This window comes from Calonectris borealis, chromosome 10 (assembly GCF_964195595.1).
Source record: "Calonectris borealis chromosome 10, bCalBor7.hap1.2, whole genome shotgun sequence".
Lineage (NCBI taxonomy): Eukaryota > Metazoa > Chordata > Aves > Procellariiformes > Procellariidae > Calonectris > Calonectris borealis.
Window position 1 is genome coordinate 24,786,650 of NC_134321.1, and position 12,106 is coordinate 24,798,755.

The following is a 12,106-nucleotide window of genomic DNA, read 5'->3' on the forward strand; positions in this document are numbered from 1 at the left end:
CAAATGAAACAAAGGAAAACATGTCAGCTTGCCTTACTCCAACACTATGTATCTGATGCGGACACTTGAATTGCTTTGTATTAATAGTGTCAGTAGTTGCATGCAGCAAAAAATCACCAACAATCCCAGAAGATGCAACAAATCACTCAAGCCATACAGTAACACTATGCAAAAGAACCCTTTTTTGAAGGGAGTAATAACTTTTAAATAACCAACAAAAAAATTGCAATTATAAATTTGTCCGAGACGTACACAAGCACACCCTCTGAATACATTACAGCTTCCCAAGTAAAACAACTAAAAGTGAAATGGTACACCAGCTCATGAAAATGGAGATTTATAGAAGTATCCGTTATATCCGGGGACAGTCTGTGGTTTGCAATATGTATTTTTACAATTTTCTCCTGTGCAGAACTGACTCTGTGGGCAGACAGACAACTCAGGATGGTTTTTATGAGCCGTACAGTTTTTCCACATATTCTAACCTAGTCCAAGTCATTAGAAAGGAAGGTGAAGTGATTTTTCAAAAGATGACTTTTTACAACCTTCCTTAAGTTTTCAACATTTGAAAACCCATCTCTGCTAATGGCCAGCATTTCCTTCTCATACAACAGCAGAAAAATTCCTCATATCCACTAACAAGGCTTCCAGATGCTATCCTAAATATTAAGACTGGTTTAAAATGTCAATAATTTTTTTTTTTTTAATGAAACAGTGTTTATCAATTATCCCCCTCCCCCCCCCGAATCTGCAATTATTACAGGGGCATTGCAACTTTAAAGCATGATTGTTCCAATCCACTTGGGAGTTTCCTTGGTGGCATTAAGCCAGCAATGGGGTTTTATCACTGTTCAGCTGCAAGATAAATTTTGAAAACCGAATAAATTTTGAGAAAATGGAACTAGCTTTGTTGTCAGTCACCTCTGCTGTCAAAATACTTTCTTTTAAGAACTAAGCATTTTTTATTTTTTAGGCTTAAACAAAAAGAAAATTTTGCCCTAGTCATATGGCTTTCTGCAACTTAGTTTAGACACTTCCCCTTAAGAGCCTGCAGGAAAAAGAAAGAGAGAAGTTTAAATCACTTGTAGGGTGTAACTGGTGTCAAAAGAAGGTTAAACACCCAAATTAGCTACTTAAATTTACTGATTTTTCTTCTAAAACGAAAAAGATTTATTCAGCAATAAAACGAGATGAATGGGTCTTTATATAAGAGCTGTTTCATACATCCATTTCATACCACATGTTCAATAAGCATATTAAATTTCATTGGACTAGTAACTTACTATTATTGTTGTTGTTGTTGTTATTAACAACTTACAGGCAGTGTTGATAATTACCTTAAGCAGCAAACACCTACGATAGACTAGGGCTGCATGTCACCAGAGTGCTCTACACTAGAAACTGTGTCAGGGAGTCTCAGGAGAAAACCAAGAATGGAGCCAGTGAGAGTGGGGAAAGGCAGGGGCATGGTTAGTCCTGGAAGTACAATTAAACGAAATCTATCAGAAACAAATATGAAAGGTATGAAGCGCCTTTTTCTGTTCTCATTTTATTTCCATGGTCAGCATATGCTTTGAAAGTAAGCGGAACTTACTTGTATGAAGTCACTGATGTGAACTTTAGAATTTCTTCTAAAACATTTAGAAAGGAGGAACAAAACTGGAAAGAAGAAACAATAAAATATGGCATGGGTATTTATTCACAGTTGACTTTGCAATTTCCAATTTGGTTTTTATCAGGACAAAAACCCATGGACTCATTTCCTCCAGTTTCCAGCGAAACTCATTATTAAAACACAAGAGTTTTAAATAGACCATGAAAAACAAAGATAGCCTTTGTACAAGGGGGAACCACAGTTGTGTACTTTGAATGGTGCATAACACTGAACAGCTTTAGCAAGAGCATGAGCCAGGCAAATTCTTTTTAAATTTTTATACATGTAATCCTTAATTTTATATATATACACACATGTGCGCATATATAACACATGTATCTTGACAATCATTCCCTTTAATAACTACAAACTTACAAAGAGGGAATTTGCTGCTGTTACAGTAATTTTTCATGATTGATTTTATGCATCACCTCTTTAAGACCAATCGGAATAATAACTTATTCACGAATAACAAACACATCAATGAACAATTTTCTTCCAAAAACTCCAACGTCTGCTGCCATAGCAGACAGTGCAAGAGAGCAGCACACTGTTAGTGCTCAGATCCGTGAAGTTCTGAAACCATCCTGGTACTGGAAAAAAGTCCAGCAGCAAAGACAGGCTGAAAAATGCTCACATTTACTTATTTTGCCAAATAAGAAGTGGGGCACTTGATCCATGGATCCTTCCCAAAACAGCTCATGGGGCAAACTGCAAGCAGACACCTTCATTAGAGGCAGCATTTTCTAAAGCTACTTTTACTCATCCTCCTGCCAAATCCCAGATACAGTCAGTCCTGCAGGATCTCACCTGCATATCATCCTCCCCACAACAAACAAACAAAAAAAAAAAAAAAAAAAGATAAACCCACCAACCACAAAACAGAGGTGGTCTCCCCTGAGCCTCCCCTCCGGGGCACTGGCGGTCTCCTGCATGCAGCACTGAAGCTGGACGCAGTGTTTGGATGTGCTTCAAGGGGTGCAGGAGGGTGTAGGGAGGGGAAGGAAGGGAAGGGGCAACGAAGAGAATGACTCTCTGCAATTAGCTGTATATGTGTATATGTATCATGTAGGTAACCCGTCATCTGCATTTCTGTGGATTTCACACGTTTTTTGGAGGTTCTGGGATGTGGAACGCCAGCCCTTGCTCTTAGTGAGAGCACTTTGATAGCAGCTTGTTTGACCAGTGTCTAGTTTTAATTTTATTATCGCTACAAAAGCACTTAACAATCCCAAAGGAAAGCAGAGCCCAGCGAGGTAGGCACTGTACAAATACTTACTAAAAACAGTCTTTGTTCACAATCCAAACAAAGAATGCTTGAAAATGAAAGAAAAGGAAAAAAAGAAAGGAAAGTGTTGCCAAGGTTTCACAGCGGGAACAGAACTGGAGCACGGACTCCTGGCCAGTGGTCGTCGTCCTACCCCGTTCCCGTGACAGGGCTGCCTCCCCCTCCAGCACCAGCTATTGAGCTGGTAGTATCATCTCAGGGAAAAAAAAAAAGTATACGGGAGCCTTTGTTTTCCCACTCCCCAAAGTAAATAAATGAAGTACATGTATTCTCAATGCACTCCTCACTGGCACACAGGAGAGGCAGGGAAATTCTTGTGGGAATCCCCTGCTAAAACACTGGCAGAATATCACTGGCGCTACAAAAAGCAAATCCGTACATTAGTCACGGTACAATGCAAACAGAATATGCAATTCTGCAGGGGGGGAAAAAATGTAAAGGAGCATGCAAAGAATAGACACCGTGCAAGGAAGTTAGTACCATAACAGCATTTCATGCAACAAGTAGTAAAAAGAACACAGTATTCTACCATACAGATTCATTTGCACTGAGCAGTAAGTAAATCGTTCCCTTAAAAGATTTAAATTAGTGCTTCCAAGCAAAACTTCAAGTCTTTCAATGAATGTGCTTCCTCTTCATGCTACGCTGAAGGAGGGTCATTCCACAGCTGCCGTTACAAGGTTTAATGTTTGAAAGGTCTTGTCCTCTACAAGTAGAAGAGCATTGGATTTACTTTCACAACTCTATTAAAAATTGCTTTTAAAGGTATCCATTGGCACATGGAAAGAGGCAGGTGGGCTCATATATAGATTTATATCTATAAGTAATATTATACAGAACAGCAACCGTATTCTTATAAGGATCTTTATGTAAATATGGGATGCTCTAACAGCGACCCATGTCCTGTTAGACACGTGGAATGCCAAAATACAGCAGTCTTAGCCAAAGAAACTGAAAGGTTTAATTGAATTAATTTAATTGAATTAACAGCTATTTTTCATGAGTAAAGGTGACAGAACCCCGCAATAGGAGAGTCTTCTCCTCTGCGCTGGTTTCAGGCTCGGCGCAAGCGTCTCCCGCTGGGGCAGGGAGAACATTACACTGCTTTCCTCTAATGAAATACCCAACTGGACCCCGAGGTCTTCTGCTTTCTCTTACTCTGTTTTCAAATTGATTCAGAAACAACCAAAATGGTGTTAGACAAATTACTCTGCGGAAATTTGCACAGTAACAAAGAGACCGTGATTATATCAGCAATTTTAGCATGGACTATTACTCTACTTCTGATTTATGAAAAAAGCTTTTGCATTCAAAGCTTTCTTCTGCAGCTTTTGCAATGATCTGTACATGTGTACGCTTTCATGTAAAACAAAGCAAAGGTCTTTTTTTAATTCCCCCCTTCATTTTGTCCTTTGCTGTAAGGAGAAAGATTACTATTCACTCAATTGCTCATTTCTCTACCAGGCTTAGGAGGTACAAAACACCTAGTTTTCTTGCCAGGAACCAGCAGCAGCACACTTGCCTGGCATGGCAAATCACTGCATCTTGCTACACCAAGGGAAAAGTTAAAACTGTATTGATACAAATTAAAAAAAAACAACAAAAACTGGACACTCCTATTAATTTCTGTATTGGATCGATCAAAAATCAGTGCTTGTACAAAGATCTGTAAAATTACAATCCGCTCAAGCCTATAGTTTTCTAGAGCCTTCATCTTGGATTCTGGAATGTGTTCAATCATAATAAATCAGGCTTAATGATAATCTTATTATACAAAAGACTTTTAAAAAAAAATAAATCCCAAAGCACTTTATGAAGTAACATTTCTATTGACATGGAATAATATATCAATTACAGAAATTCAATCACCTCCCAGCTGAGATTTAGCAGGTTTTTGCTTAAGCGAACCAGACAAAGGAAATACAAATCAACGGACTGAATTCTTTGATTTTTGCCAGCTGCTGCTTTGCAGCGTCCTTACGGGGCGCCAAGCACGGCCATTCAGAGGAGCACTGCTCCATGACCAGAGCCCGGCCTGAGTGCTTTGGACCCAGAACAAGCTCAGTATTTGCAGGAGAAGGATTTACTTTTGTTCTCTTATTTTTCAAATAGCCATGAAACTACATCCTGGCTTGAGGATTAAAGTTACCAGGCCCTCTTGTCTTGCACTAACTTGCCTATTTTATGGCACCCAAGGCTTCTATTTTGAATGTTGTTCTTTCAAACACAATCTCTTGCATGGGTTTAAATGCCTGGCACAAGACAGTCAAAAGAGTTCTTTGTTCTAGCTTGCTGCCAAGAGGTTTGGATTTGGGCTGGTTATCGTTTGTTTCGTCCATACTAATGACATGCTTTAGACAAACATTTGGCAATGCATTCTTGGCTTGAGAAATCCATTTTCTCGAGGAAATATCTTTCCATATTACTAAATGAATATGAAAAAAAGAGGATCCCTGTATGGAAAAGGTGGAAAACTACTGTACCGGTCACAAAACAAAACGGAACTTGGACCTGTTGGACCACAGAAAAAAAAAAAAAGTAGGACACAAGTGAAGCAAGGAAAGGCAAAACACCATATTCAAGAAATACCCAGATTTCCCACAGTGAGAAAACGTATGCGCTGTGGAGTCAAACAAATTACCCGTGCCCCCGGGTTATTTCCAACAGTACTAAACCAGAACTTCACTGAAACACCTTGTGACTGCTGTCCCGCTGTACTCTTCTCCAACCTGTAAAACACGATTTTCCACACAAGTAAGCTCAAGTTCGTATTAAGCTAAATATTTTATTGCCCTTGGAACTTTACAGCCTTCTGCCTGCCTTCAGGATCTGTTCAGATCCTCCTTAATCAAAAAGAAAATTAAGTTTTATGCGTTGCCTTTTGTCCCCTTCAGCAGAACACCTTGGGAAGATTCTGGATTTTTTTTTTTTTAAATTAAACAAGTTGCTTTGATTTTAAGAAGGACAAGGGACTCTCTTAAGTCTTGCAGCAAGCCTCGCACAGCGGACAGAGCCCCAGGATTGCTGTTACTGGTCCCACAAACACATCGCGATGCGGCTCCTCCAGAGCCCCACAGACACCCAGTAACTGCATCTCAGGCAGCAATAATCTGCTGTAATTTATTAAGTTGGGCTTCAACAGAAGTTTAATCAGGGCTGAGGTTTATCATCAATACATTTGTCATGCTTGCTTAGCTTTGCTTCTAATTAGGGATGCATAAACTCCCATCGCCTAATTTCAAACCTCCTTTGAACACATAGTTTAAAAGTTTGGCTTGTCTGAGAATTACTGCTTTATGTTTTTGGTGGAATTCTTTTATGCGGTTTTGAGACAAAAGTGAAGAAAAGAGTAACAAAAGAGTTGACCATAAGCAATACAAAAAAAAGAAAACAAAAACAAAAGAGTGAAAGAGAAAACAAAGGATTTGGATAACAGATGGAAAGGGAAGAGGGAGGGGAGCAGGGAACATGACAAATGCATACCATGGCCTGTAAACGATTTCATCCCAGCTTAGCTTTTGCGCGATCAGATATGGAATTCCTCTATATACTGCCCAGGTATGAGGGTGGAGGAAGCAAAAGGAGAAGAGAGGTGAGAATGTATTTTAATCTGTGCATAGGATAAAAGACAAAGGGAAACTCAGATTTAAATTGCAAAGGGTACCAATTATTTAATTCAATTTTGCCAACCTTCCAAACACAAAATTTAATGTTCCTCTTGACATTTAAGAGCTTTCCAAGCTGTGTTTAGGGCTGTCCACCTCTCATCTAAATGGAGGTACCCTGACAGTCGGGTCTTGTAGCATCTCACCCAGACAGACCACAGAGCTTTACAAGTGACAAGTTCTTAACGATATTTCCAAATTGATCCCAGACTGACCCTTTGACTGAATGAGACAACATTTGAACTCCTGCCTGGGCTAAAGACAATGTATATCACCTGAAAAACACAGAATTGTAGACTTGCAAAAGTCAGCTTAAATCCTGCAACCATAAATGAAATATTGTTCATTTACGTTGAACACTACAAACCTGGACCTTAGCTAAAGGAATTGCTAGGCTGACAGACAACGCTGCTACCCATGCATGCCTGCCTTCAGCTCCAGCGGCTCTTAATCCAGCTCTGAGAAGCCACCGTCCAGAAGACGCCCATCCTGCTGCTCCGGTCTGGTCGCAGGAGGTGCCTGCAGCTCCACATGTCCATCTTTCCCCTCTCCTTTTTTTTTCTACAATCATTTAGAAAGAAACCTATCACCAGGCCAGGTCAATATCCATGAGCAATTCTCCAAGCCTTCTCTGTATTCTCTTCAACTTAAGGAAGGAAAAAAAAAAAGACAGCGGAAACCTACAAGGGTGGGCCACGTAGCATAAATCTGCAGCTCCTTAAAATCAGCAGTCATGAACAAAAAAGCAACCCAATCTTTCCAACTGTGCAGACTGAACTAAATTCCTGAGTAAGGGTCCACTAATAAAAATGACCCATCCTCAATTTTCCCAAGATTAGCGTTGGGACAGATTTCAAACACAGGCAGACTTGCCAACATATATACTGCAATGTCACTAACTGATCATGGATTTTATCAGGGGAACTCAGTCCTTATATCAATAATGTGCATAAATCCATGAGACACACACACACACATCTATAAGCAGAACAGTTGCAAGACTTATTTTAAACATCTGCTAAGCAGATGATTCCCAGGTCTTCAGCAAGAAGTATCACTCCCCTTCACTTCTCCTGTTCTGCAGATTTTTTGCCCTTTAGTAGTTGTCCAGAGAGAGAGTAATAGGTTATATTGCATTAAAATAGACAAGGTAGACTAGTTTTATCAGGTGGGGGTGGTTTTTTTGATTCATTTTTACTAAAAAATAAAACAAACAAAAATGTTGGCACTGAATTTGAGATTTCAAAATTTCCCTGTAAAACCCTCAGTTCTTCAGACTTTATACTGCTCATCAGAAAAGGTAATTTCAAAGAGCAAAATACAGCACCAAGTGCTCAGGATTGCGAGGACACCCACAGTTTGCAATCTCACAGCTCCAGCAGTGAAGCCAGCAGCTGGGGCATGCCTCGGGTCCCCCTGCCTGATGGATCTGCAGAGACCTCCAAGGGTTCTGCCGCCACCCCCCTGCCTGCACCTTGGATGCCGAGTAAGTTTAAGTGCAAAGCATTTCAGAGGAATTACATCAGGTGGCATGATCTGGTATTTTCCAACCAGGCACAAAAAAACCAAAAAACAACCCCATCAGGAAATGGCCAATTATCACTTCAGTCAATCCAGTACAATTCCCAAATCCTGGGACCATACCCCAACGTGTCAGAGTGAAAATGCCTCTGTTAAACATCTGTGCGCACTGTGGCTCCTTTAATCATCACGAATTGCATTAAGAGAACAAGTCCTACGAGGAGCGGCTGAGGGAACTGGGGTTGTTTAGCCTGGAGAAAAGGAGGCTCAGGGGAGACCTTCTCGCTCTCAACAACTACCTGAAAGGAGGTTGTAGCGAGGCGGGGGTCGGTCTCTTCTCCCAAGTAACAAGCGACAGGACAAGAGGAAACGGCCTCAAGTTGCGCCAGGGGAAGTTTAGATTGGGTATTAGGAAAAATTTCTTCACCGAAAGGGTTGTCAAGCCTTGGAACAGGCTGCCCGGGGAAGTGCTTGAGTCACCACCCCTGGAGGCATTTACAAGACCTGTAGGTGTGGTGCTTAGGGACATGGTTTAGTGGTGGACTTGGCAGCGTTAGGTTAATGTTTGGACTTGATGATCTGAGAGGTCTTTTCCAACCTAAATGATTCTGTGATTCTATGATTCTAAGAGAAGAGAAACAAGAGTGTCAAGTGTCTTGGAGAAAGTCACTCGAACCACTAATGCCAGGTCACAGCCACATAAAGCAAAAGTGCTTCCCGGGACTGAGGGTCTCAAAGCAGACACTTTGCTGAGCAATGCAAACCAGCTGCTTAATAAATACAAAAGGAAATACAAGTAAGTTACCTTGGAAAACAAGTAAGGCACAGCCACGGATTTATGTTTTCCACTGGGAGAAGAAACACAGTTCATGTGCTAGCTACTTAAGTTGTATTATTTCAAAGACAGTATCAATAAAATGTTAGATTAATCTTAAAGCTTTTGATTAAAAACACCAGTGAGACACATTACCTCCAAAATCGCAGTGTAATTGCTCACACTGCTTAGGCACAGTACCTTAGTAATACGTTCAGCAGAGGGTAAAGAAAAAGACATGACGAGAGCAAAGCTGCAACAAAATAAGTTATTTGGTGGGAGGGGTATTACTTCATATAAAACTATGCATTTTACTCACAAACCAGCCACCAACCCTTTTTACACATCTATAAGCCTCCTAAATACTACACAGATTGAACTGGAACAGCTAAATGCAATCCATCGCGTACTTCCCTCGCTCTAATTATGAATTGCTTCTTAGGATGAACAGCAGTGAGAAACTGTTACACGAGTACAAAAGTATTGCTGAGATAAATACAGTATGACCGCGAAGCTGTGGATGTACATGCCTCCAGGATCTGTTGCAAAGGGACTGAGCCCCACTTCTCTCATGACTTGCGAGCTTTCTGGTGCTCTGATGGTGTGAGTCCAGGTTGATAAAAACCATCACCCAGAATCCTTTACAACATATTACTTTATTGACTCAAGAAAAGAAATATTACTAGAGCAAAATTTTCTGGCTCATTTGTCTACTCTGTTTTCTGCACGCACAAAAATACATACAGGAGATGTATGCTAACACCAGATTTTAATCCTCTGGTTTATCACACCATTGCTGTATAGCGAGTTCATCTCTGCATTGGTACAAAACAGAACAACCTTCCCTTGGTTTCACATCACAGCTTGGCTTGCATGGACGGGTATGTGTTCAAGAACATTTTGCATTGCCAAAGCTGTGTCTGAACCATTTACATATTTGTAATTACTGTCAGTATTGTGGTAAAGCCTGCAAAAGCACCAGGACTCCACTGCACAAATGGATCAAAAAACCACTCCCCTTCCAATGAGCTTAACAGTGTCAGAATACATGCTTCCGAGTGTCTTTGCTCCCACCATTAACCTCTCATTCAACAAGAGTATAATTTCTAATAACATCAGAAGGTGATGATGATTGTGGTTTTATCTTCTGCACAGTTTTGCTCAAAGCCTTTATAAAGAAGTCTCCCCTCCATTTTTTTTTTCTTATGGGCACATAGGAAAAGCCTAGTAGAGCATGTAAGTATTTCTGATACACACACCTAAAATTTTACAAGTACCATATGAAAACATTTTGGAAATAAAATGTCCTGAATTTTACTCTTTTTCTAAATCAGCGAAGGAATACAGAATTTTTAATGCAAGACCACTCATCTTTTCATCTTTAAGCATCAAGTGTCATCTGGTGGATTGACACAGAACTGCATTGAAAGTAACCTTTCCTTAGAGCAAATTTTACTAGGGAAGTAAAAATAAACAAACTAAGCAGAGATAATATTTACCTATGACCTCAGAGATGCAAATAATAGAAGTACAAACCTCTATCAGGTGCAGGTGTTTAGAAGAGGATCAGCCATTATTCTCTCATAACACATCTGGGGATTTGATGGACTAACCTCGCTGAAGTTTGTGAAACTCCAGTTATTTATGAGTTACTGTCCAAAAACTATTAAAAAGCATTCAGAAAGCTACTAAAAAGCTGCATGTCTCCAGCAAAGATATTAAAAAAACCTTAGCCAAATTACTTACCTTTTTTTTAAATGTAATCTGAGATCCATAAGTAACTACCTGAATCTGGAACTGGAGCTTTAAAGGAAAACAGTCACCTTTGGTGATATGTCAAACTGTTTTCCCTCATGGGGAAAAAAAAAAAGAATATAAAATCAGATGCCTTAATCAAGGCCAACAAGTACGCTGCAATGCTTTAAATAAAAGAGCAAATACTTAACTAGAAACCAAACTTCCTATTTATTCTGTGCCTTTTCAACACACATTCTGGTCTCCTCTCTCTAAACCAAGATAACTACCTCTGATATCATGATTTTAAAAAATATACATCTCCTTTCTTATCACTGAAAAGAAGTAAGAGACTGAGCCAAGAAGAGAAAGAGAGACTACAACAAACTCCTAATGAAGCTACAGGGCAAGGGTGGGGGGAAATCTTAAAAAAAAAAAAAAAAGCCTTTACCAGGATCACCACCAAAAGATTAACTTCTATCAGTTTTAATGCTTCAACTCTAAAAGTAACTCCTCCTCCCCCCCCCCCCCGAACGAATGTATTACTTTAAAGACATTGATTTTGAAATACATTATTTAGCAAACTTGATAAGCAAACCATGGGGCAGATACCTTTGGGAAACACTCAAGTTTTCAGGAAGAAGAGTGTTAATCAAGTTACAAGGTAGAAAAATCAGCAGCATCTTCCCGGACTTCCAAACAATTTCATCACTGGCTGTGGAAGATCACGGCTATCGACGGCAGTAAAGCGACTTTTAACTGCTTGAAACCACTGCAAAATCTGACTACCGGAGAAGGCAACCCAGCCTCCAAAACATGGTCCTGTTTGTCAAGGCCTACAGAAGTTAGACTCCATCACGCTCAAGTATTAATCTAAGGTTAACTTCATGAGCAAAGTACACCTTTTGGATACAGAATCAATCCATGCTCTGACGCTCCTTTCCTGTGCGGGATCAAAGGTTTGGACAGAGAATACTGGCCAAGACTCAATCTGAGCCCTGCCAGCATGGCCCCGCCAAGCCGGCTGTCCAACCCCGCCGTGCAGGGTTTCTGCAGGGCTGACGATGGATGTGTCACCATCCCCATTTTAGTTCTGACCAGAGAGCTCCTTTGAAGCAAGTCTCCCAACTTGCCTCACCATACTGTGTTTTGGTTTGTAGCTCAGCTCAGTCTCGGAGCATATGACCTGGACTCCCTTCAGAGGAAATGAAATTAGAAGAGGCATTCAAGCAGTGCATCTAGCACACAACAGCAGCTAACAGGCGTTCGGTCCGCAGGGCCTAACTAGAGCTGATCTAACGTAAAAGCTCTTCAAACACACACAAGCCTCAGGAGGAGGCGAGAGCAAGCTTCTCAGCAGGCATTTCTAACAGGCAGCACCCACTGGAAAAACGTTTGTTAGGACTGCTCACCTCCGTATCCCAAGTCAC

General features: G+C 40.5%; 1 protein-coding gene across 3 annotated transcripts in view; it reads right to left on the minus strand.

Moving 5' to 3' along the window:
- Positions 1-12,106, minus strand: part of FGD3 (FYVE, RhoGEF and PH domain containing 3) — a 107,307-nt gene that overhangs the window by 80,110 nt on the left and 15,091 nt on the right. The window contains exon 1 of one of the 3 annotated variants that reach the window (XM_075159458.1): positions 2,526-2,618. The exons of the other annotated variants lie outside the window; for them this stretch is intronic. Within the exon in view, the coding sequence (XP_075015559.1) occupies positions 2,526-2,589 (64 nt within the window). The 5' untranslated portion in view covers positions 2,590-2,618. Of the gene's footprint in view, positions 1-2,525; positions 2,619-12,106 lie in introns of those variants that run through there. 3 annotated transcript variants of the gene reach the window in all.